Raw genomic sequence first — 25,464 nt, 5'->3', positions numbered from 1 at the left:
TCTTCTAATTTCAACCCATTGGTTCTGGTCCTACCTTCTGGGGCCACAGAAAACAAATCCACACCCTCCTCTATATGACAGCCCTTCAAGCATCTGAAGATGGGGATCATATCACCTCTCAGCCGCCTCCTCTCCAGGCTAAAGATGTCTCGGCCCATCTAGCCTTGCTTATCTGTTCAAGAAAATTCACACACAACCCCAGTTCCATGAGAGTTGAGGGCGTTTGAAGTTTATTCTTTTTTAAGGAATGTAATTAAATACCAAAAAAAAAATCCTAATGCAATATCAAGGCTGGAAATTTAAAACATCCCCTTTTCCCCTCCCCCATCTCTCGCCTGGGAGATGCAAGAAAGATTTGTGGATTAGCTGAAAGTTACTGACGCGATTTCAAAAAGCGTGTGCAAACAGGAAATCGCTTAATGTGTAGCAACCTAAATTCTGCTGGCGTGCTTCCTTTTCACTGGTGGAATCCAATAATGCACTAAAATCACTCAATGCCGTAAAGGTTTAGTATTTCTCGACATGGTGTGCTTTCGTTGGCCATCTTAATACTATATCTGGGGAGCAGTGCTACCCCGCATAAAGAAATCTGTGTTCTCTTACCTCCAGACTCCACAATCTGTTTTCCTCAAATCTCTTCCATGTTTGGCACAGCTCAGAGATGTGTGTGTGTGTAGAGGGATCTTGAAAAGATTTAGGAGGAGGGAGCAAGTGGACACCAAAAAAAAAAAGATTTTCACACACAGGCAAAGCATCTTCAAAGTCCACATCCGAACGGGTCTGACGGACTGTGGCACTCCAACAGCAGCTCTCACATTTCAACAGCCATGCAAGGCAAGCGTGACTCACAACCTTGGCTGGCCTTCAAGATTTGCAAGTTGGGACCACCAGTCTCTTAACGTCTAATGCAGGAGCGGCCAATAGTAGCTCTCCAGATTTTTTTTTGCCTACAACTCCAGCAGCACCAGCCATTGACCATGTTGACTGGGGCTGATGGAAGTTGTAGGCCAAAAAAACATCTGGAGAGCTACTGTTGGCCATCCCTGATCTAAAGGAAGGTGCAATCCTCACACCAGATTCAAGATCCCGTTACCTCAATGCCTAGAGCACAATATTCTCAGCCACGACGACCTCGCACGAGACAAGGGATGCATCTGCTGGTGACAAGTCACCGTTACAGAGAAAGCCTCAAAAGGCTTGCGGTTCACAGGATAGCGGGCATCCTCATATTCCTCACACGTGGGTGACCACCCCAGACAATGTGTACTTTTAAAAAAACCGGGTGGCTACAGGAAGCGGCACAACAGCCGATACCTTCTTCAAATCTCTGAAATAATCAGGATGAGCTCTACCGATGCCTGTGATACACGCACACAGAATTCCACCCCCCCTTTGCCCCCGTAAAAAAGTATTCCCCTGTGCAAGCACCGAGTCGTTACTGACCCATGGGGTGACGTTGCATCACGTTTTCTTGGCAGACTTTTATGGGGTGGTTTGCCATTCCCTTCCCCAGTCATCTACACTTTACCCCCAGCAAGCTGGGAGATTAAAAAACCAGTTTGGCCCAGGACTGTATCAAATAAGAGAAAGGGAACATGTCCCCACACCCACAAATGGTTCTTGCATTTACAGGCTTTGAAAGTCATCTGGTTGGGTCAGTATATTCCACTAATGGAAGCACCTTCCCTTGCCTTGACACACTGGAGAAAAGCACCATTGCTGGCAGAAGAAGAAGACTGCAGATTTATACCCGCCCTTCTCCCTGAATCAGAGACTCAGAGCGGCCTACAATCTCCTATGTCTTCTTCCCCCACAACAGACACCCTGTGAAGTGGGTGGGGCTGAGAGGGCTCTCACAGCAGCTGCCCTTTCAAGGACAACCTCTGCCAGAGCTATGGCTGACCCAAGGCCATTCCAGCAGCCGCAAGTGGAGGAGTGGGGAATCAAACCTGGTTCTCCCAGATAAGAGTTCGCACACTTAACCACTACACCAAACTGGCTCTCAGGAATAGACCCACGGGATCTAACCATCCTCTGCACACAGTTTGAGAGCTTCCCTACCCTATCACGGAAAGACCATTTGCTATGGTGTAGTCCACAGCTCACTAAGCCCTCACCCTGTCCTTTGAGATGAAAGGGAGAACCTTGCCATTCTGCTTAGGCGGTACGGCGGATTCTCCTGACCCCCAACATCTGCTGCCAGGAGAAGCTGGGAATGTGCGAGCCGAGTCGTGCGCTAAATGGCGGATGGATGCCTTGCAAAATCCTGACAAGTCCCTCCCAATCGCTCCACTCCAAAAGGAAAGAGGACAGGGTAATCCCTGCAACTCCCAAATGTGCATGAGTAGACACAAAGTTACCTCGGAGGCTGGGTAATTCACAACTGAAGATAAATGGGAGCGTGGGATTTCGGCAGACGTGCGCGTACCCATCGATGAAGCTAGAGACGCTTCGTAATACTCGTACCCGTGCCTGACACGCGCATAATTCACACACACTCCATAGTCAAACAACCATTATGAGATATTTAAGGACCTATCCCTTTTAATTTCAGTGGAGCTAAGTGTGGGTGGTAGGAGGAGTTAGGGGCAAGACGCCGGAGGTAAGTGACAACCAGTCTTGAGCCAGCCTGAGAACATGGGACTCCCAGTTGCTTATGGAACTCTGTCCTTGCTTACCAGCTGTTTTCAGCACCCGGGCCAGCAGTGCAGTGTGTACAGAAGGTGGACGACGCGCCCCTATGGGGCTGACCCTCCAGTGGATGGGGAGTGGAAAAGAACATGCAATTCCTCACCCTTCTTGCCTCGAGTACACACAGATTCTGCCAAATACCATTCAAACAGCATATACATATCGGATCCCATTTATTTGGATGCACCAATATTAAACATCCCCCCCCTCCCTCCTGGCATTTGTATGCTCGCTGGGGATCTTTTATTTATTTTATTACTTTTACTCGCCTTATAAACTCAATTAGGTTTGTTTTCCTGTCCTCGTTTTCTGCCCTCTGTCATCCAAGAGAGATGCAGAATATTGAAATGATTGGTATAGGGAGCCACAATATTAAAAATGGGGGGGGGGAGCAAGGTGAGGGAGGGGAGAAGAGCAAAAAAAAAAAATCATCAGGGGACATAACTTCATGAAGAGGGGCTTTAAAAATGAAGGATTGAATATTTTTTTTAAAAAAAAAATTCAAAGATAATGCGTTTTATAAACACAGATAGAAACAATTACTGCAAGGAAACAAGATCAGGCTGGGTAGAGTAGGGGTGTGAATAGATATCTATATATATTTATATATCTATAGATATATATCAATTCAATGGGGGTGGAGGGCTTGAGTCTTTTGCTTTTTATGTTCCCTCCCCTTGTCATTGGTCTCTGCGAAGGGCAGGAGAGACCACTTTTGCGTCCGCTTTCTGCCAGCATCCGCCCTCCGGGGGGGGGGGGAGGTCCACAGGCTCCTGCTGTCCAAGGGGACCACCGTGGCCCCCCCCTCACGAGTCCTGTCTGCCTCGGCGACGTAGAAAGCAAAGGAAGCATCTGGAGCACCATGCTGCGAGAGGAGAGGAGCAGCTCAACAGTATCCTTCCCCGCTGGCCCCACGAAACGATCTCCAGTTAGCTGCCGCGGGGTAGGAAGGGGCAGCAGCCTGGCGGGGGGGGAGATGGGAGGACCACCACTTCTGCCCCTCTCTCCGGGAGAGAAAGCGAGAGAGAGGAGACCACGTTCGTTTTGGCACTCGTTACCACTGGCCGCTTTTTTTTTTGTTTTTTTGGTTGGAATTTTGTGGTATTGAGATGGTGCAGAAGCTGCAAAAAAAAAAAAAAGGTGCGAGAGCTGCAGTCTCTCCCTCCCCCCCTCCGAGTCCTCGTGGAGGCGGCTGGGTGGGGGGCGGCAGACCCAACACACCCCTCCGCAACAGTAGAGAAGGCCGACACGAGTCCAGGCGGACCTCCAGCCCCAGCAATATCCCTCATTTCCTTTGTCCCCGTGGTTCTGCGCAATGGGTACATCTGGTGCGTGGCCCCGGAGCGATAACTCCTCCTCCTCCTCCTCATAAAGAAGGGAGGGGGATATAAAAACGAGAGAGAGAGAGAGAGAGAGAGCCAATTTTCTCCACTCGACACCCTTCAGGAGTCTCCCTGTTGCGTGCCCTCGGTACTCAGCAACCAGCCAAAGTTGAAGTCCCTCCCGTCCGTTAGCCACCCCTCGTTCCTCATCAGGTACCAGAAGGGAGATGGGGGCGCTTTCACCTTAAAAAAAGGAGAAAGAAATGGGGGGGAGGCCTTCTTTGACAAACCAAAGATGCTTGCCGAAGGAAAGGACCCCTCCCGACAAAAAGGGAGCTCCTTTCCCCATTCAAGCCCACCACAGTGCCCCACAGGCGTTAAGGGGTCGCTGCTGAGAGGGGAGAGGCCATTAAACGGATCTAACCCGCCCGTTCCCCTCCCCCAGAGGGAAACTGTGATAGAAGAGGGCCAAAGGCTGTTGCATGAGAAGAGGCCATCACATGAGAAATGCCCCCCTTGAGCACGGGCTCTGCACCACAAGTTTTCTGCTCCTTTCTGCCAAGGTCTCTAGGAGCTAGAAAGGTGTTCCACTTGGATGGCGCTGGTGCTAACTGTGAGGCAGATGTCCTTGTGGTGCTCAGAAGTCTTGTAAGGGGAAAGGTCAAAGGAACACTGGGGCGGGGGGTTGGGAGGGTTGTTGTCCCCAGACGGGCCCCCCGCCGCCCCGCCCCCCTGTGACTGGAAGTGCTGCTGTTGCTGCTGCTGTTGCTGCTGCTGTGATTGCCTGCGTTTGAGCTTGCACCTGCGCCTGCACCTGCGCCTGCACCTGGGCCTGCACTTGCGCCTGCACCTGGGCCACCTGCTGCTGGGGGTCCGGGATGTTGTGTTTCCGCTTGTGCTTCATCAGGTATGTCTCCTGTAATAGAAGAGGGAGGGAGGGAGGGAAGGAGGGAGGGAAGGGACGGGAAAGGAAGGGACGGAAGGAAAGGGAGGGAAGGGAAGGGAAGGGAAGGGAAGGGAAAGGGAAGGGAAGGGAAGGGAAGGGAAGGGAAGGGAAGGAGGGAAGGGAAGGAGGGAGGGAGGGAGGAGGGAGGGAGGGAGGGAGGGAGGGAGGTGAGGAAGGGAGGAAGGGAGGAAGGAAGGAAGGAAGGAAGGAAGGAAGGAAGGAAGGAAGGAAGGAAGGAAGGAAGGAAGGAAGGAAGGAAGAAGGAAGGAAGGAAGGAAGGAAGGAAGGGGGAAGGAGGGAGGGGGGAGGGAGGGAGGGAAGGAAGGAAGGAGGGAGGGAGGGAGGGAGGGGGGAAGGAGGGAGGGGGGAGGGAGGAAAGGAAGGAAGGAAGGAAGGAAGGAAAAAAAAGAAAAAAAGAAAGAAGGAAGGAAGGAAGGGAGGAAGGGAGGGAGGGGAAGGGGAGGAGGAGGAAAGGAAAGGAAAGGAAAGGAAAGGAAAGGAAAGGAAAAGAAAGGAAAGGAAAGGAAAGGAAAGGAAAGGAAAGGAAAGGAAAGGAAAGGAAAGGAAAGGAAAGGAAAGGAAAGGAAAGGAAAGGAAAGGAAAGGAAAGGAAAGGAAAGGAAAGGAAAGGAAAAGACAATCAGAGAGTCAGACAAATAAACCCGGACGGGCGACCTAGCAAGAACCCGCCTCTCCCAGGGCTACTTCAGTTCAGCAGTGCTCCCCTCCTCCTCCTCCTCCTCCAGCACAGGGCCAGTCTTTCTTACTGAGGTGTAGGCCCGATTGCACATAGAGCAGTTGTAGATCTTGGCGTGCTTCACTGTGTGAGTGGCCAGGTGAACCTCCAGCGAGGTGGCGTCTGTGTATGCACGGTGGCAGTTGTGGCACTTGAATGGTTTGTCTTTGTTGTGTTGCCGTCTGTGTGACTGCGAGAGACAAGGAGAGGAGAGAGAGGTCAGAGCGACTGATGCCTCCGGGCACTGTCCCTGGCCTGACTCTGGACTCAGAAATCAGAAGCCACAGTTCACTACTCCAGTTCGCAAAGGCCCCTCCTAGACATTTGGGATTCCCGACATGGCATGGGCTGAACATACCGAAGTCACAATGCACTCCACGGCTTATGCTACTCTTATGCTACTCTCCACAGCAGTCTTATGCTACTCTCCACAGCAGTGACAACGGAAAGATTATAATTAAGGGGCCAGTTCATGCGTCTATATATAGAATTTATCATCTGCGGCTGGAGAGCCACCCAAAAGATAACGCGTACCGAAGCCGTACAAATAAGGTGTGGGTTCTCCAAAGATCTTCCAGCCCTCCTTGCTATGTGCTGGGCTCCTAGCAGAGAAGGATGTGGCGGCGGCTGCGCATGGCCTCCAGCACAATTGGCCTTGCTAACAACCTCTAGAGTCTTCAGTTCAAGGGCCACCAGAAAAAGTGACTGATGCAGTGTGGTAATACTGGGCTAACAAGGACCGATGGATTTGACTCTGTACGAGCCCGCGTTATGCGTGTGAGGCATTGATTTCAGGACTGAGTACAGTTCCTGGCCTGTTAGATCCTCTGCAATTTAATGCTTTCATTATTGCTTTCCCACCTTCACATCCGTAAGATCGCTACGCAGATTATTATGAGCCACGGACACTGTTATGACTTCTGCAGCTTCTGTTACTATGGGTAACAGTACAGACACGGTCTTATATTCTTCGTTCAATCCAAAGAAGGTATCGGAGGGATAACGAAACACTTTTTTTTTTTTTTACCCAGGATCTCATATTATCTTAAATTAAATGAAATAAATATCCTGAATATTCCACCGCACACATTTCTATTAATTGCGAATAATCTGCTACTGGGTACGGATGGGCAAAAGGAAATACTTCTTCACATGGCGAGTGAATAAAATGTGGAATTTGCTGCCAGAGGATATAGTGATGGCCACAAGAACAGACAGCTTTAAAAGGGGCTAGATAGATTCAAGGAGCCCCGTGGCGCAGTGATAAGCTGCAGTACTGAAATCCAAGCTCTGCTCATGACCTGAATTTGATCCCGGCGGAAGCTGGGTTCAAGTAGCTGACTCAAGGTTGACTCAGCCTTCCATCCTTCCGAGGTCAGTAAAAGGAGTACCCAGCTTGCTGGGCGTAAAATGCAGATAACTGGGGAAAGCAATGGCAAACCACCCCATAAAAAGTCTGCCAAGAAAACGTCATGATGTGACATCACTCTATGAGCATAAGAACATAAGAGAAGCCATGTTGAATCAGGCCAATGGCCCATCCAGTCCAACACTCTGTGTCACGCAGTGGACAAAAAAACCCCAAGTGCCATCAAGAGGTTCATAAGTGGGGCTAGAAGCCCTTCCACTTTGCCACCCCCCCCCCGCCCCTGCAAGCACCCAGAATACAGAGCATCACGGCCCCAGACAGTTCCAACAATATGCTGTGACCAATAGCCACTGATGGACCTCTGCTCCGTATTTTTATCCAATTCCCTCTTGAAGCCGGCTATGCTTGTAGCCGCGGTAACAACTCGGTGCTTGCACAGGGGACTACCTTTACTTTAGGTCTATCAGTGGCTACTAGCCATGGAGACTGAGGGGGACCTCCACATTCAGAGGCAGTTAACCTCTGAACCCCAGTGCAAGGAGACAACGTCAAGGGAAGGCCTCAGCCTCTATGCCCTGTTGTTGGCCCTCCAGAGGAACTGGTTGGCCATCGTGTGACAACCCTCAAAACGAAGGAATAACAGTGATTTTAACAAAGCAAAAGAGGACCCAAAGGAACCGTTATTAGCATGAAAGTTCATAAAAGCCAGCTTTTACGAACTTTCGTGTTAATAATGGTTCCTTTGAGTCCTCTTTCACTTTAACCACACAGGATGCTGAAGATGGACCATTGGTCTGATCCAGCAGGGCCTTTCTTTGCTGGATACTTCATTGTTGACCCAGATCGGTTGTGTTCTACCGGTTTATTGCAAAAAGGGCTGATAATTTTATGCACGCGACACACGTCACGCTTTCATACTGCGCTATAGCTTTCCACCCGACGTTTTGCCGTCGACAATTTGGTTTATAACGTGTATTGCTTGATATGCTGCTATTTTATTTGTTTCCAGCTGTATTATTTAAAACTGTTATTTTAAAACGATGTTATCCGCCCTGAGCCCATTCTGGGGAAAGGGCGGAATACAAATCGACTAAATAAATAAATATGTTCCACTGGGTTACTCTTTTATAACTCCTGCTTTTAATTGGGAATCATAAGGAGCCCTGCCCTAGTTTTAGCTTCCCACCCCCCCCCCCATGTTCTATCAGCTGTACTGCTATCAAAAGCGCTCTGACAAAACCCTCCTACCAATTTCTCTTCCCGTTCTGGCCATTTTTGTTGCTCCTTTCCCATCCTTCCCCAGCTCTCTGCTAGAATCTCACCTTACACCTCAAATGGATCTGCCCAAAAGGATGCAAAAAAACGCCCCTCCTACAGCTTGTTTCCCTCTCCAAAATCCTCAAGTGAAAACCTAAATGTGCTAACAAGACAGCATTACTCTTCATCACATGCTGAACACCTGTGCACAGACTAATGGTAACAGATATTCCTTCCCCTTCCTGATGCCCAGTGAAGCGGGAGCGACTGCTCTGACTTTGTGGCCGGTCAAGAAGAAGAAAAAGATATTGGATTTATATCCCGCCCTCCACTCCGAAGAGTCTCAGAGCGGCTCACAATCTCCTTTACCTTCCTCCCCCACAACAGACACCCTGTGAGGTGGGTGGGGCTGGAGAGGGCTCTCACAGCAGCTGCCCTTTCAAGGACAACCTCTGCCAGAGCTATGGCTGACCCAAGGCCATTCCAGCAGCTGCAAGTGGAGGAGTGGGAATCAAACCCGGTTCTCCCAGATAAGAGTCTGCGCACTTAACCACTACACCAAACTGGCTCAAGAAGAAGAAACTGGATTTATATCCCGCCCTTCACTCTGAGTCTCAGAGAGGCTCACAATTCCCTTTACCTTCCCCCCCCCCCCACAACAAAAACAATGCAAGGTGGGTGGGGCTGAGAGAGCTCTCCCAGAAGTTGCCCTTTCAAGGACCACCGCTGCGAGAGCTATGGCTGACCCAAGGCCATTCCAGCAGCTGCGAGTGGAGGAGTGGGGAATCAAACCTGGTTCTCCCAGATAAGAGTCCACGCACTTAAACACTACACCAAACTGGCTCCCGCACACTTAACCACTACACCAAAGTGCCACGATTCACACCTGTGTTAGGTATCATTCCCCCTAAACTGTGCAGAGCTGTTCTGGGCTATCTACTGGGGCAGCGTCTTATCAACTATTATCAACCCTCTCGCAACAATGCATGAAATTAAACGCTAGGCCAAACTGCACCGCAATAACAGAAAACACCCACACAGGAGCGTTTTTGTTTGCTCTTTAAGAGAGACGCGCGTCTTAAAGCCTTCGACGGTTCCCTGAAAGCAAAGAGCCTGAAGGAACTCTTATGACAAAGCAGGAAGCCCACGGCAGAACAAGACTGCCGTTTTATTTGCTGCACAACAAACCGTTATCGATCATAAACATGCAACGCTAATAGCAACAGCCTGACGACAACGAGCGAAGAGTTCGTTTCTCATTCCACAGACTGCAGGAAACACGGCCAGGATTCTTTCTAAACCTTTGTCAGCTTCTTCTTGCATAAAGCAATTCTCTGCCCACCACCCCGGGCTTTGCCCCATGATTGTGCCCTGCCAGACTTTCTCCTTTTCTGCACTTTCAGTTCCAGGACACGAATGAACAACCTCGAGGGCAAATCAGGATTCAGCGAGAGCAGCAATGCCACTCTTCGCCTGCCCCTTGCCTGAAAGCGAGTAATGGCTCCCTCGGTAGCAATCATGTTCTTTCCAGCTATTGCTTCAGAGATTCTGGAGGGGCATCACCCTGCTTTCCCAGGAGGCAGCAAGCAGCGAACATGGGCTCTTACCTGCAGATTGGAGAGCTGTGTGAAAGCCTTCTCACACCCCGGGTGAGCGCATTTGTAGGGCCGGTCTCCAGTATGGATCCTACCGCAGGGGGGGAGAAAAAGAGCACCAGAGCAAGGATTACAAGAAGGGAAGAAACCGGCACCGAAGCCCACTCCCGGACGCGAAGCCGCAAAAGCCCCCGAGACCCAACAAGCGGGAGAGATACGACCCTCCACCAGCCCAGCCTCACCTCGGAGCAGCCCCGCATCCCTCCTCCAGCTTAATTTGGTTCGCTAAGAGTGAAAAGTGTGCTGGGCGGTGCAAAAAAGAGGCGAGTGGAGGGATCAGCGGTTCACAAGCAAGAGGGAAGCTCAGGATCGTCACAAGTCATTTGCGGTGCTGCTGAGGGAGGGGACTGGAGGAGGAGGACCTCCGACCCCGAGCGGAACTAGTGGGGTGGTTTTATACGGCCCTCCATGACAAGACCAAAAAGGACGACCCCACAGTTCGCCTGCTTTCTCCCATGGTTCGCCTGCTTTCTCCCTTCCCAGCACCAAAAGCCTCCCACACTCCCCTACAAGGCTGAAACTGTTCAAGGAAATACCATTTGCCTTTCTACTCCCACACCCACCCACCCTGCCCCACAATGTCAATGGAAGCTTCTGCAAGCTCCACCTCCTGCTACCCCTCTGCCTCCCTGTTGAGTGGGATCCCTATCACCCGTGCCTGCCTCTCTCTCTTTCTCTGAGGGGCTCTCTGGGGGCGGGGGAATGACAAGGGATCCTGGGGCTACAACATGCCCACCTCAGCCCTGGCATGGTACGTGTCTCCTCTGCGGCCCCCACTCCATCTTCTCAGGCGGGCCCCGCCTCCTTCCGGTCCGACACAGCCAGTCGCCTTCCCCGCCCGCCCGTCCCCCCCCTGCATGCTGGGCGCGCGTGCTCCAAAAAGGTGCATGCTGACGGCACGGGGGGCCAGGCTGGGCCCCCAGCCTCCTTGGCCCTTACCGTGTGTGCTGCTGCAGGTGGGAGAGCTGGCGGAACGCCTTCTGGCAGTAACGGCACGTGTAGGGTTTGACCCCCGAGTGGATGCGGAGGTGCTGGGCCAGGTAGGACGTGTTGGCGAAGCTCTTGGAGCAGTGAGGGCACTTGTGTGGCTTGACAATCGCTGTGTGGAGCTTGGAGTGGATCCTGCCGAAGAGGAGGAGGAGGAGCAGGGGCAGCAGTTGGACACGACCGCCAGCCGGCTGGCAAAGACAACATGATGAACGGCACCATGCTGTCGGGGGACGCCCGGAGAAAAAACCCAGGTCGGGCCTCTTTGAGCTTCCCCAGAAGGGAGAGAAAGGGCAAGACCCGACTAGACCATGGGGTGCCAGAGAGAGGAGGTGTAGCAGTGGCAGAAGTGTGTGCAAGGGGGAATCTAGGGCCAGAGCTGCAGGGAAGGATGCTGCGCTATAAGTTTGGAAGGGGTGGGAAGAAGCTGCCGATCCTGCAACTCTCGATTTGACAGACCCCTGCCTCCGACAGCTAAACAGCCCTTCTCGGCTTATCTGGGGCAGTCCCTGACCTTGCACCTTCCCACCAACGGGGGGGAGGGGCTGCGAGCACGCAACAAGGGAAGGGGCGCCCTGACCCACCACGCCATCTAAGGGAGACCACCACCTGCGGCGAACGGAGAGAACCGCCCCGAGCAGTCTCCCCAAGCTGAGAGGCCAGCGGGCATGCGCTGCGGATGGCGTTCTTCCCCCGGCCTGCCCCCGCCTCCGCGGCCCTTACCGTGTGTGCTGCTGTAGGTGGGAGAGCTGGCGGAACGCTTTCTGGCAGTAGCTGCAGGTGTAGGGCTTGGCCCCCGAGTGGATACGAATGTGCTGGGCCAGGTAGGAGCTGTTGGCGAAGCTCTTGGAGCAGTGGGGGCACTTGTGCGGCTTGGCCTCCGTGTGGGATTTGGAGTGGATCTGCATCTCCGACTTGGAGTAGAAGGTCAGGGAACACATCCGGCACCTGGAAAGGAGGAAGAGAGAATCATGCGGGGGGCAGCAGGGCAATTCGGTGCTCTCTGGCGCCACCTGTGGCAGATCAAGGGAAGGCACCACTCCAGGGCAGAGACTATCCCCGTTCCTGGGACATCGCCCAACTCCAAGGTGCTATGGCTTGCTGCTGTTTCCTGGAATAAATTCCAGCAGGGCACCTGCTGCACAGAACACATAGTGATAGGGATGCCAGCTTTCAGGTGGAACCGGAGGATCCCCTGGAATTACAGTTAATTTCCAGACTACAGAGAGCAGTTTCCCTGGAGGAAACGGATGCTCGGGAGGGTGAACTCCATGGCATTGTACCCCACTGAGATCCCTGTCCTCCCCATGCTCCATTCCCAAATCTCCAGGGAGCTTCTCAACCTGTATCCAGCAACCCTATACCAGGGCCAAGCTCTACAGACAAACTGAGTCTTTGCCTGGCCATCAGGTGCTACAACAGCCCGATCCTTTGTTCGAAAGCACCCCCGGAAGGGACGGTGGCTCAGTGGTAGAGCATCTGCTTGGTAAGCAGAAGGCCCCAGGTTCAATCCCTGGCATCTCCAACTAAAAAGGGTCCAGGGAAGTAGGCGTGAAAAACCTCAGCTTGAGACCCTGGAGAGCTGCTGCCAGCCTGAGTAGACAATACTGACTTTGATGGACCCGGGGTCTGATTCAGTAAAAGGCAGCTTTCATATGCTCCTACACCCTGGATGAATTACTGAGTGGTCTTGATTAGCATCAGCGTTTACAGCGACTCTGTGGGGTTTTTAAGGCAAGAGAGGAACAGGGACGGGGCTTGCCACTGCCTGCCTCTGCACAGCAACTCTGGACTCCCTTGGTGGTCCTCCCGTCCAAGAACTAACCAGAGTTGACCCTACTTAGCTCCCAAGACCTGATGAGAGCAGGCCAACATGGGCCATCCAGGTCAGGATACACAGAACACACAGAGGGCAGCTATTATTCCATTCAGATAGATGTCCGTAGTGCTGAGTTAGTGTGAGCTAGCTCACAGTTTTTTTAGCCTCCGGTTCGCACATTTTTGTCTTAGCTCAGGAAGGATGGCCCCAGAGCAAACTTAATTGATGCAGCAGCTTGCAACTTTAATGCCAGTAGCTCACAAAGTAGAATTTTTGCTCACAAGACTCCACAGCTCAGAGGGAGCACCGGATGCCCATCATCCTATAAGCAAAAGGAACCGTGGCTGGCAAAAGCCCAGTGAACACGGCCAGAGAGACACTGAGGCTGTGGTTTCACGCACTAAATAATGCACTTTCTGACTGGATTCCAACTGGATTTTGCCAGTTCACACAGTAAAATGCACTTGGAAAGTGGACTGAAAGTACATTATTAAGTGTATCATTTGGGCCCTGGGTTTAATTCCCCCCCCACAAATCCCTCTTTCCGGAACAGTCCCTTTTAACCCCTGCAAAACGGATAGCTGAAGTCGTGGGATCCGTACAAGCAAAAAAGAGAGAGAGAGAGAGAGAGAAACGTGCAAGAAGAAAAGGGAAACACAGGGAACATCCTGCCACATCCAGATCTTGTTGGACCCAACAATTGTGAGCAACAGCCTTCTTTACCCTCAAATTCAAGGCCACGTTTACAGTAATAACCATGCAATCCAAAAGCCTACGGAGTACAGCCGTGCACTTTTTCGAGCAAAGGAAGAAGCGATTTGCAGCTTATTCAGTTATATAGTACATTTATACAGTACATTTTCACCCTGCCCTGCTTCCAAGGAGCTCAGGGTAGCAAAGATGGCTCTCCCATCCCCCATTTTATCCTCCCAACCCCACCCCCTCAGGTAGGTGGGGCAAGAGCGCTCAACTCAGCAAGCTCCGCTCCCACCACTACGCCACCTCGCTCAGCGGAAGACACCTGAGATCATCAGCACCTGCTGCCCCCTTGGACTGCCATCTTCTGCCAACCCGTTGCCCCGTTTCAGAAGGCCAACGTCTCAGTCCCCGGGATCTCAGTGATAGAAAGGATGCCGTGCAAACCTTAATTGTTCTGCAGTTGAACCAGGGAAACCTGCGTATTCATGACGGGCAAGCATTTTTGGGGGGGAGGAGGGGGGAGGGACAGACATAACTTTGCTTTCGGAATTTTGTGATTTGCGCACAGCTTGCATTGAAGTAATGCAACATAGCTAACATTTTTTTTTAAGTTGTGTGTGTGTGTGTGTGTGCGTGTGCGTGCAGGCTTGCATGCCCGGAAGTCACGGTGACCTCTGGTGGAGCTAGGATGTTGCCATTGCCTGCCTCTGTGTCCTGGCCCTGGTATTCCTCAGAGGTCTCCCGCCCGAGTGCTTTCCATGGCTGACCCTGCTTAGCTTCCAAGATCTGACGAGACTGGGCTTGCCTGGCCTATCCAGGGCAGGGCTAATTAAAAACATTTCTATCCCACCTTTCCACGATGCCTGAGGCTGCTGCGATACCATGATTATGCTCACTCGACCCTTAGTCTATAAAACTTGCATTACAGAGGATGCTGCTGCCTCGCAAAAGCTTTAGATTCTCACAAATCACTCTTCCCCATTGCAAGCGGTCATTCTCATGCGCACCGAACACACAAAGCAGCCTTATACTGCATCAGACCTTTGAACTACCAAGGTCAACACTGTTTACTCAGACTGGCAGCAGGTCTCCAGGGTCTCGGGCAGAGGTCTTTCGCATGGCGTGCTCTCCCTGATCCTTTTATAACTGAAGATGCCGGGGATTGAACCGGGGACCTTCTGCATGCCAAGTAGATGCTCTGCCACTGAGCTACAGAGCTGCTTCTAACCCAGGCTGCTTCTAATGCTTTGCTGCTTCAAACCCATGTCTGTTTTTTTTTTAACACATATACACTTCAGAAAGAGAGATATTAGGATCAACTGTTAACCACAAAACAGTAAAGTGCCCTTGAGAGCTTGGTGGGTTTCCTCTAAAGGTACAGAGCCATAAGAACAGAAGAGAAGCCATGTTGGATCAGGCCAATGGCCAATCCAGTCCAACACCCTGTGTCACACAGTGGCCAAAACTAGGTGCCATCAGGAGGTCCATCAGTGGGGCCAGGACACTGAAAGCCCTCCCACTGTGCTCCCCACAAGCACCAAGAATACAGAGCACCACTTGCCCCAGACAGAGTTCCAACAATATGCTGTGGCTAATAGCCACTGATGGACCTCTGCAAACAAAAAGAAATTGTATATCCTGCCCCCCCCCACTCCGAATCTCAGAGTGGCTCACAATCTCCTTTATCTTCCTCCCAGCACAACAGACACCCTGTGAGAGGGCTCTCACAGCAGCTGCCCTTTCAAGGAAAACCTCTGCCAGAGTTATGGCTGACCCAAAGCCATTCCAGCAGGTGCAAGTGGAGGACTGGGGAATCAAACCTGGTTGTCTCAAACCATCCACAAAGTCTACACACTTAACCACTACACCAAACTGGCTCTACCAGTTTTATCCAATCCCCTCTTGAAGCTGTCTATGCTTGTAGCTGCCACCACCTCCTGTGGCAGCAAATTCCATGGGTTAATCACCCTTGTTTGGGTGAAGAAGGACTTCCTTTTATCAGTTCTAACCCGACTGCTCAGCAATTTCATTGAACGTCCACGCGTTCTCGTATTGCGAGAAAGGGAGAAAAGTCTTTCTTTCTCTACCTTCTCTATCCCATGCAAAATCTTGTAATCCTCTATCATGCCATCCCTCAGTTGACATTTCTCCAAGTTAAATTGCCACAAGTAATCTTTCTTCATAGGCAAAGTGTTCCGATCCTTTAATCATTCTAGTTGCCCTTTTCTGGACCTTTCCCAATGCTATATCTTCTTTGAGGTATGGTGACCAGAATTGTACACAGTACTCCAAATGAGACCTCACCATCGATTTATACAGGGGCATTATGAGACTGGCTGATTTGTTTTCAATTCCCTTCCTAATAATTTCTAGCACGGCATTGGCCTTTTTTATTGCAGTTGCACACTGTCTCGCCAGTGGTGTGCAGCGGTGTAATTGATAAGGGTTGAATAAGCCTATAATTTGATAAGCCCGGTGATTGGGAAAGAGTCATAAGTTTGGCAGGATCCAGCCTTGGGGAAGGGGGGGGGGCAGGGAGATATAGCTTGGTTGTGATAGTAGCTAGCAGCCGCAAGGTTCACCTACCTAAAGGGAGCAGCAGTAGTCTAAAGGCTTTATCTTTTTCCCTCCTTTTGAGGTTCTGCATAGCCAAGGCCGACCCGTCCATTAGGCAGCCCCAGGTGACTGCCTAGAGCCTGACCTGGGAGGGGGGACTGATTTAGGCCCACCTGTGAGCGCAGCAGCACATCTCCTGCGCCTCGGAGCTGAAAGCAATGGCAATCGGGCAGCGCGTGTGCTCCAAGGCAGAGACACAACGCACCAGCAATGTCGCCCTCACCCTCCGCGGGGGCCTGTGTATAGCATTTCTGCTAACTCTGCAGGAGGGACCAGAGTATGTTTACAGGTGAGGTGACAAACCATCCACAAAGATGGAAGGGACTTCCATTCTATGGTGACTTTGCCCCGGAGCTTGTTGTGAGCGCTTATCCTGTATGGAACTGCAGCTTTTTTGTAGGCAAAAAAACATCTGGAGAGCTATCATTGGCCACCCCTGAAACACAATAAATACGTTTTAAAAACAGCCAACTCAACAGCACTCAGAAAAGAAACCATAATCACATATTGCCCAGCCTGGCCATCTCACATCATGATATCCCTTAGAGATGGGAGATATTATTCCGTTTATAGCACAGGCGATAGTGCTGGCAGGGGAGGCGAACCAGAGCAAGAATAGACGCCCGCAGCCTCAACTAAAAGCCTGCTGGAACAGCTCTGTTTACAGGCCCTACAGAAAGCTACGGAAGAGCCAGTTTGGTGTAGTGGTTAAGTGTGTGGACTCTTATGTGGGAGAACCGGGTTTGAGTCCCCACTCCTCCACTTGCAGCTGCTGGAATGGCCTTGGGTCAGCCATAGCCTTCGCAGAGGTTGTCCTTGAAAGGGCAGCTGCTGTGAGAGCCCTCTCAGCCTCACCCACCTCACAGGGTGTCTGTTGTGGGGAGGAGAAGATATGGGAGATTGTAAGCCGCTCTGAGTCTCTGATTCAGAGAGAAGGGCGGGGTATAAATCTGCAATTCCTCTTCTTCTTCTAATAAGCCAGGTAGAGCCCCGATCTCTGTAGGGAGCTGATTCCACCAGGTCAGGGCCAGGACTGAAAAAGCCCTGGCCCTAATTGAGGCAAGGTGGGCGTCTTTTGGGCCGGGGCAGCCAACCGATGTTGGAGGCCGAACGTAACGACCTCCCGGGCGTATGCAGCAGCTTTCCACTGCATATGCATCCTGAGAGTTTGATTTTTTAAAAAAATTGATTAAATGTGAAGACGTAAATTTGCACTGCGTGTTGAGAGTTTCCTTTCCACCAACGGGTTGTAAATTTACCCGCCAAAGCATGCCCCGGGGTCCGTTGTGCCTGATAACTGGCGGGTGTCAGACTAGAATCCCCACTCTGCCTTCCAAGCTTGCTGTTGACCTCGGGCCGGCCACACCCACTCAGCCCAGCCGACCTCGCAGGACTGTCATGAGGGTAGGATCAGAGGAGAGGAGAATGGCGTACGCTGCTCTGAGTGAGAAAGGTGGAGCATAAGGGTGCTTCCACGCACGCTGAAAAATGCACTTTCCGCCCACTTTCAATGCAATTAGCAGCAGAATTTTACGGTGTGAAATGGCAAAATTCACTTCCAAATGGTCGCTGGATTGAAACTGTAACATTCAGCATGTGTGAAAGCATCTTAAACAAAGCAAGCAAAGAAGAACGAGGGGCAGAAAATGGAAAGGGGTGGGGAAGAAAGACGTTGCCAGTGGAGCACCTGCTTGAAGCCCAGCCTTTGAGACTGTACCATCTTAACATAGAAGAATTGCAGATTTATATCCCACCCTTCTCTCTAAATCAGAGACTCAGAGCGGCTTACAATCTCCTTTATCTTCTTCCCCCACAACACCCACCCTGTGAGGTGAGGGGGGCTGAGAGGGCTCTCCCAGAAGCTGCCCTTTCAAGGACAACTCCTGCGATAGCTATGGCTGACCCAAGGCCATTCCAGCAGTTGCAGGGGGAGTAGTGGGGAATCAAACCCGGTTCTCCTAGATAAGAGTCCGCACACTTAGCCACCACACCAAACTGACTCTCAGGGCCTTTCCCAAAGATTGTTAGATGGCGTACTACACTAGGCATTGAGTGCTACAGGATGCAGGAAAAAAGAGGTGCAAGAAACTGCATCTACACAATGACAGCACACTCCCCAGTGATGTCCACATGCAGCCCAGGAAGCTCTCTGCAGCCTAAATGGGTTATGTGGTGCCCAGAATACGGGATGTTGGATGGCATCCAGTATCTTTGGACAATGAAGTGATGGCTATCGTATACAACTGCATAAAGGTAAAGGTGCAAGCACCAGTCATTTTTGACTCTGGGGTGATGTTGCTTTCACAACGTTTTCACAGCAGACTTTTTACGGGGTGGTTTGCCATTGCCTTCCCCAGTCATCTACACTTTCCCCCCAGCAAGCTGGGTACTCATTTTACCGACCTTGGAAGGATGGAAGGCTGAATCAACCTCAAGCCAGCTACCTGAACCAGCTTCCGCTGGGATCTAACTCAGGTTGTGAGCAGAGTTTAGGACTGCAGTACTGCAGCTTTACCACTCTGCGCCATGGGGCTCTCTTAAAAGTAGTGCTTTCTTATCCTGAATCTACTGCCCACCAGCTTCAGTGGAGACCCTCAAGTTCTAGTATTTTAGGGGAGGCAGAAAAGGCTGTTTTCCATTGCCATAATCTGAGTCCTGCCGGCGTTGTTTTGATTAAATGGACTCTGATATTTGGTAATGTGCCTTGAGCCTCAGAGCGGAAGGTAGATTGTAAATGAAACAAACAGCTAAGACGCAGAAGCCAAAAGGTGCATCGGCTGGCCCAAGGTTTCTCAGAACGCTACAACGTTATTGGCTGCCGCACACGCTCTCGGCGGGCGAAGATCTTCTCCTCTGCTGTGATTGGCAGGTCCGAGACGGCGTCGACAAAGCTTGGCGAAAACTGCCCGAGGCTTGCCGGCTTCCCAAGAGTAAAGTCAGACAAAACAGAGGGCCGCTAACCATACAAAGTGCGGTGAAATGGAAGTGTCTCTCTCCGCCTGCCGATGGAATGGACACGTAGTCCTGTGAAATGTCTAGGCGCACTTGAACTCTCAGACTGGAGCAAGGGTTCAAGATGAATGCAGACTCTGTCGCTTTTGAGGGATCTTGGGCAGTCATAGTGAAGACCAGGCCTTGAATGCAGCAGGAGCTCACAGGCGCACAGTTCCTGAACCTTTTTGATGGTCCCCCCTCCCCCTACCCACCTACTCGGTCCATTGAACAGTAGGTGCAGCTGCATAACAATCTCTGGATTAGGAGAGGGGGCAGTCAGCCAGCCACCAGCAGCCCTCAATAACCCCTGGAAAAGCCCGCACTACCTTTTCTCCACTTCTTATGTGATTTGGGGTGGTGGGTGGCTAGCTGGCTTTTTGACTATGGAGGGGGGGTGGCCAGAGAGAGCCCCAGGTGAGCGAGGCCTGCTTGGGCTGGCTGGATCTCTAGCCAGCCCAAGCAGGCCTTGCTTGCCCGGGGCTCTCCTTTCTTGCATCAAGTTGCTTTCGGCTGGGGGGGGGCGCATATGCCAATAAGGTATGCTAATGAGCTCCACCACCTATCTTTCTACAAAACAACCCCTGACGAAGACCAACATTATTTATTTACTTGCTTTGTTTCCACCCCATGTTCATCTCAGCATGGACCCAAAACCACTTGACATCATTCTCCTCTCTGTCTTGTCCTTGCAACGACCCTGTGAAGGTAAACTAGGCTGAGTGGGTGTTACTGGCCCCCAAACCACTCAGCCAGTTCTAATGGTAGAGTGGGGATTCAAACCCGGCTCTCCCAGACTCGAGTGGGATACTCCAACCGCTGCGCCAACCAGAGCCCACATCTCTCAAACTGTGATAAGATACACGTTGGTTTGGAAGGATGACTTTACTGAACGCAGGCCACATCTCTATTATACTTTTTGTTTGTTTCAGATACTTCGGCATTCTTTTTACCCCGCACAAGTCCAGTGGACCTCTAAATACATGGACTGATACAGGGCTTTTTTTTTTTTTTAGACTAAGGCCAGCAGGGACTTGTTTGCATATTAGGCCACACCCCCTGACACCAAGCCAGTCGGAACTGTGCTCCTGCTCAACAGAAGCCCTGGGTTGATAATGGACCAACTTTGTCTGGCGTAACACCCCTTATTATCTGGTCACAGTTTGAGGTAGTATCTGTAGAAGCCTGGCAAGTCAACACCGGATATAGATTAACCAGGAAGATTCAATCTCCGCTAAGGCTTCTCTCAGAGGGGGAAAAGAAAGACTCTTTGAACTCAAAGGCGTGGTGACAATAGAGCTTTCTAAAGCGAGCTGAACAGGCAGACTTAAACTAAGGGTTAGCCCAAGCGATATTGTGAACAGTCCCTCCTGGACTGTACCACTGCAGCACAGAAGGGAGGAGGTTGCATTAAAAAAATGCTCCCGAAGCAAGCCACAAAACAGGATTCCCCAATATCAGGGGTGGCCAAACATGCCTAATGTAAGCGCCAGATACAATAAATGTCAGAAGTTTGGGAGCCAGAGGGAAGGGAGGAGGGAGGGGAAGGAGGGAAATATATGGGCAGGGAGAGGTGGAAAGAAAGCAACGTTAACTTTAAATGCATTCCCCAAGCTGCTGGGTCTGAACTCTTCTCTTTGTTAGTTTTCTAAGTTTAGGGAGTCCTCTCCCCACCCCCTTTATGGCAGAGCACTCAGCCCACAGTGGCCCGATGCAGAAAGAACTCTACCAGTTGGTTCCCATGCTGTGTGTAAATGCCCAGGGCTGCATCCATTAGAATCTTTTGGGACAGAAAGCATATAAATGAAGAATGGAGTTAGCAAGGGAGGACTTCCAGTGATGGGCTACTAAATCCGTAACAAACTGGTCACAGGATTAGGCCTATTTCAGTTTAATTAATACAAAGATATACAAGATGCGTTACTGGAGACCAAAACTAGAAAAAAGGCCAAGAGTCAACAACCCATCAAACACAGTGAAAAAAGTATGACGCCCCCATAAGCAAAGTGTTGAGATCTCCATAGAATAGAAGCCATGTCACATTGCCAAGAATTACTTTCAGTTTCCTATAGACTGATGTCTTGTGTCTGAAGGCAGAGCTGGCCCTCGGCTGTCTAGCATCCCCAGGCAATTTCCGCTAAGTGCCCCCCTGCACCAAGTAACATGGGGGTGCCCAACTTGGTGCCCCCAAAGGCCAGCACCCTAGGCAATTGCCCAGCTTGCCCAGTGGCAGGGCCTGCCCTGCATGAAGGATAAAGATGATGCACAAGCTGCAGGCAGCTTTACTCTGCTCTGGTTAGACCTCACCTAGAGTATTGTGTGCAGTTTTGGGCACCATAATTTAAAATACAGATAATCTGGAATGTGTCCACAGGACGGCGAGAAAGACGGCGAGGCGTCTGGAGACCAAGTCCTATGAGGAAAGGCTGAAGGAGCTGGGTAAGGTTAGCCTGGAGAAGAGATGACTGAAAGGTGGTATGATGACTATCTTCAAGTACCTGAAGGACTGACATATAGAGGATGGTGCAGAGTTGTTTTCTGTTGCTCCAGAAAGGTGGACCAGAGCCAACAGATTGAAATTCAATCAAAAGAGTTTTCCATTAAGCACCTGACAGTAAGAATGGTTTCCCAGTAGAACAGGCTTCATTGGGAGGCGGTGAGCTCTCCTTCTTTGGAGGGTGTTAAACCAGCGGTCCCCAACCTTTTTGGCACCAGGGGCCAGTTTTGTGGAAGACAATTTTGCCAGGGACGGGTTTGGGGGGGGGGGGGGATTGTTTTGGGATGATACAATTGTGAACGTTATTTCTATTAGCTCGGCCTGGTGGTTAACTGTGCAGACTCTTATCTGGGTTTGATTCCCCACTCCTCCACTTGCAGCTGCTGGCATGGCCTTGGGTCAGCCATAGCTCTGGCAGAGGTTGTCCTTGAAAGGGCAGCTGCTGTGAGAGCCCTCTCAGCCCCACCCAACTTACAGGGTGTTTGTTGTGGGGAGAGAAGATATAAGAGATGATAAGCCGCTCGGGAGTCTCTGATTCAGAAAGAAGGGCGGGGTATAAATCTGTGTTCTTCTTCTGCTTCTATACCATGTTGGACTAGGATCTGGGAAACCCAGGTTCGAATCCCCATTCTGCCATGGAAGCTTGCTGGATGACCCTGGGCCAGTCACACATTCCCAGCCTTACCTTCCTCACAGGGCTGTTGTGAGCATAAAAAAGAGCAGAGGAGGACGACGTAATCCACTTTGGGTCTCCATTGGGGAGAATGGCAGGATATAAAACAAATATGAACGTGCCTGTTGCTGGCTTCAAGAAATTGCCCATTCCCCTTTCAAGGGCAAGCCCAACCACTCCACATTCTGAACACAGGCATGGGGTAGCCCTTGCATGAAAATCCGAGACGGCCGAGGAACAAAAAGTGTATGTAAATGGCTGATTTGCATCAAATTAAGATAAGAGATTCTAAAGCCCCCGTCTGCGGAGTATGAGGGCAGTCTGTCTCTTTCCTCCTTCATGCTGTCTGAGCTTGGCTTCTGTTCCCATTAAGAGCGGCCAGCCTCATCAATGCCTTCGGTCCAGGAGCGGCTCATCAGCAAGCTGACGCTTCCTTCCTGGGCAGTCAGTTGGCAGAATCCTCATAAAGGGGCTGTCCCCCGACATAGACGCCCGTCCGTCTGTGGGAGTCAGAGAGAGCAAGAGGCGGCAAGCCCTCCGGGGGGCTATCAATTCCAAAGCCAGGTTCGGCTGCCGAGGCACGCATCCCCGCCTTCGGCTTTACATAATTGAAAATGAACTTCCAGAGGAGAGAGGGCCACCGTGGAGGAAGCCAGCTCCTGTCCCCGTAGGCCTTTCGCTTTCCCAATTAAGAGCTCCAAAGCGCCGTTCCTTTTTCGGAGGGAAAAAAAAATTGGTGTGAAGCACCCGCTCGCAACACGGACTGCCTTTTAAAGATCTCTTCAAAAGAGACCCTCCGCCGCCCAAAAGGACGTGCATATTACTGAATGGGAGACATTCCGTTTCGATGAAATGCCTGGGAAAAAAGCCAATGTGGCGGTTAAAAGTGCCAGAGAAGCCTAGGTTCAAAGGCACACGCCGCAACGAAGTCTGCTGCTTGACCCGGGGCAAGTCACTGTCTCTCAGCTGACCCAACCTCACAGGGTTGTTGTGCATACAATTTTTTTTTAAAAAGACAAAGGGAACACTGCCCTTTGGAGGAAGAACGGCATATAAAGACGATAATATGAGGCATGTGGCGCAGGAGCATGGGAACAGAACGGAACAGGATACCTGACTGAACACACAGTTTCCCCTCTTTTCGTTAAAAGCTATTAGCCCTTAAGTGCAGACCGAGGCGATCCTGCTGAGCTCTTGCGAATCACGGAAGGAAGGCTGTGTGTGTGGAGAGCAGTGTTCCCTCAAAGCTGAGCTTAGTGTGAGCTAGCTCACCAGTTTTTAGCCTGTGGCTCACACATTTTTGTCTTCGCTCTGGAAAAATGGCCCCAGAGCAAACTAATTTACACAATAGCCAAATCACTCACTTGCAACTTCAATGGCAGTAGTTCATGAAGTAGAATTTTTGCTCACAAGGCTCTACACTCAGCTCAGAGGGAGTATTGGTGGAGAGTCATAACCAGGGCTCTAGCTTCCCCATGGTTCCCCATTCCATCCCAGGAGCCCTAAAAGCCTATTTTACGTGTGCAGCAGCAAATCAGTTCTATCTGGGTCTTTCAGGCTTGATGGCCTTTCCCACGTCATGAATCAGGGCTTTATTTTGTAGTAGGAGCTCCTTTGCATGTTAGGCCACACCTCCCCGATGTAGCCAATCCTCCAAGAGCTTACAGTAGGTCCTGTAAATAGAGTCATGTAAGCTCTTGGAGGACTGGCTACATCAGGGAGGTGTGGCCTAATATGCAATGGAGCTCCTGCTACACAAAAAGCCCTGCGTGTTATGAATTACAATGCTGAGGGAGCCAGGTCATACACTCACCTCCCTTGTGATGGTTCTTTTAACAGGGGCAATCCACACAAGCAGACAATTCCAGGAGAGGCGCATGTGGAACAGTAAGCAACCGCCCAATCTACCCTGGGCAGCCAACGGGATACAAAATCGTTTTGTCAGGGCCAATCGAAATGACACAAAACATTATGCAAACTTTTGAGCTTGTCAGAAGTCTCCTTCTAGCCTGGAGAAGAGTTCTGACAAGTTTAACAGCTTCCACAGCGTTTTGCGTCACCTCGGGCGACCCCAATAAAAGCCACTGTGTTTCTTGTTCTTTGCATGGGCCGGATGTGGCGGTTTGCAACTTTAATCAACAGGGTGACGGACAGAACTTCTGGGGGCAAATGGGGGGGGGGGGGAACTGATCCGAAATTCTCAGAGGCCCCTTCTCCCCACTCGCAATGACTTCAGACAGCCGAAGGAAGAGAGTTGTTTTATATCGCTCAGCTCGCCTGAAAGATAAAACCCCAGATCCTCAATTTCTCCCGCAGGCCCTTAAAACAGAATTGGCACATGGCATAGAAGAAATCGAGCCTGACGTTAAGAAACCGCTGGCTGACAGCCGCCAGGCGCAAAAAAAAGATCTCGCTGAATGTACATCTGACATCCGTGTCTCGTACGCCTTTGTCATAAAGATACCTATGGAAGTAAAACGGCTTTCCCGGGCGTGCTGCTTTATATCGCAGCTCGGAGAGACAGCTTGATGATTATGCTGCATGCTGCATGCCCGGTGGGTAGTGGTGGATTAAAAAGGATAAGAACCTCGACTTCAGGGGAAAACATGCCATAGTGACGGGCAAGAATGGAAGGATTTCATCCTTCATTGTCAAATCCCTCCTGTCTGAAGCTCAGGTGTACCCTTGTACAGATTACACATGCAGTGGCCCTTGTACGCTGCATTCACAAGGAACAGGGCAACGAGGTACGCTTGCAGAAATCACCCAGCAAGGAGCCTCTCTTTGACATTAACGCAGCTCTTTCAAGTGTTCCAAGCAGGGCTTTTTTGGTAGAAAAAGCCCAGCAGGAATTCATTTACACATTAGGCCACGCCCCCTTGATATCAGCTGGAGGAACTCATTTTCAAAATAGTTAGAAACGCCCTGGAGGAACTCACTTGCATATTAGGCCACACCCCCTGATGCCAAGCCAGCCAGAACTGCACTTCTGCTAAAAAAAAAAAGCCCCGGTTCTAAAGCACTTCGCATACATTACCCCATTGTAAAAACTCTGTGAGGTGTCCCCAACATTTGTAAAGTTGACCCAAAGACGGAGAGCCAAAATGGATCTGGGAGATGCAGATTCAAATCCCCACTCTGCCATGGAAGTTACTTGAGCTAATCATGAACATTTTAAGGATATAGACAAGCTGGAACGGGTCCAGA

The 25,464-nt window shown here is 50.9% G+C and overlaps 1 protein-coding gene across 1 annotated transcript in view; it reads right to left on the bottom strand.

Annotated features, from left to right (window-relative positions):
* Positions 1-2,847: 2,847 nt before the first annotated feature.
* The window catches only part of ZNF384 (zinc finger protein 384), a 56,882-nt gene continuing 34,265 nt past the window's right edge, over positions 2,848-25,464 (bottom strand). Inside the window, 6 exon segments of the mRNA XM_060236898.1 lie at positions 2,848-4,803; positions 4,805-4,929; positions 5,726-5,884; positions 9,928-10,006; positions 10,915-11,097; positions 11,686-11,910. Coding sequence (XP_060092881.1) covers positions 4,581-4,803; positions 4,805-4,929; positions 5,726-5,884; positions 9,928-10,006; positions 10,915-11,097; positions 11,686-11,910 — 994 coding nt within the window. The 3' untranslated portion in view covers positions 2,848-4,580.

This window comes from Heteronotia binoei, chromosome 4, assembly GCF_032191835.1.
Source record: "Heteronotia binoei isolate CCM8104 ecotype False Entrance Well chromosome 4, APGP_CSIRO_Hbin_v1, whole genome shotgun sequence".
NCBI classification, from domain to species: domain Eukaryota; kingdom Metazoa; phylum Chordata; class Lepidosauria; order Squamata; family Gekkonidae; genus Heteronotia; species Heteronotia binoei.
Note: the sequence above shows the minus strand (reverse complement) of the source record. Positions and strands in the feature narration are given on the sequence as shown.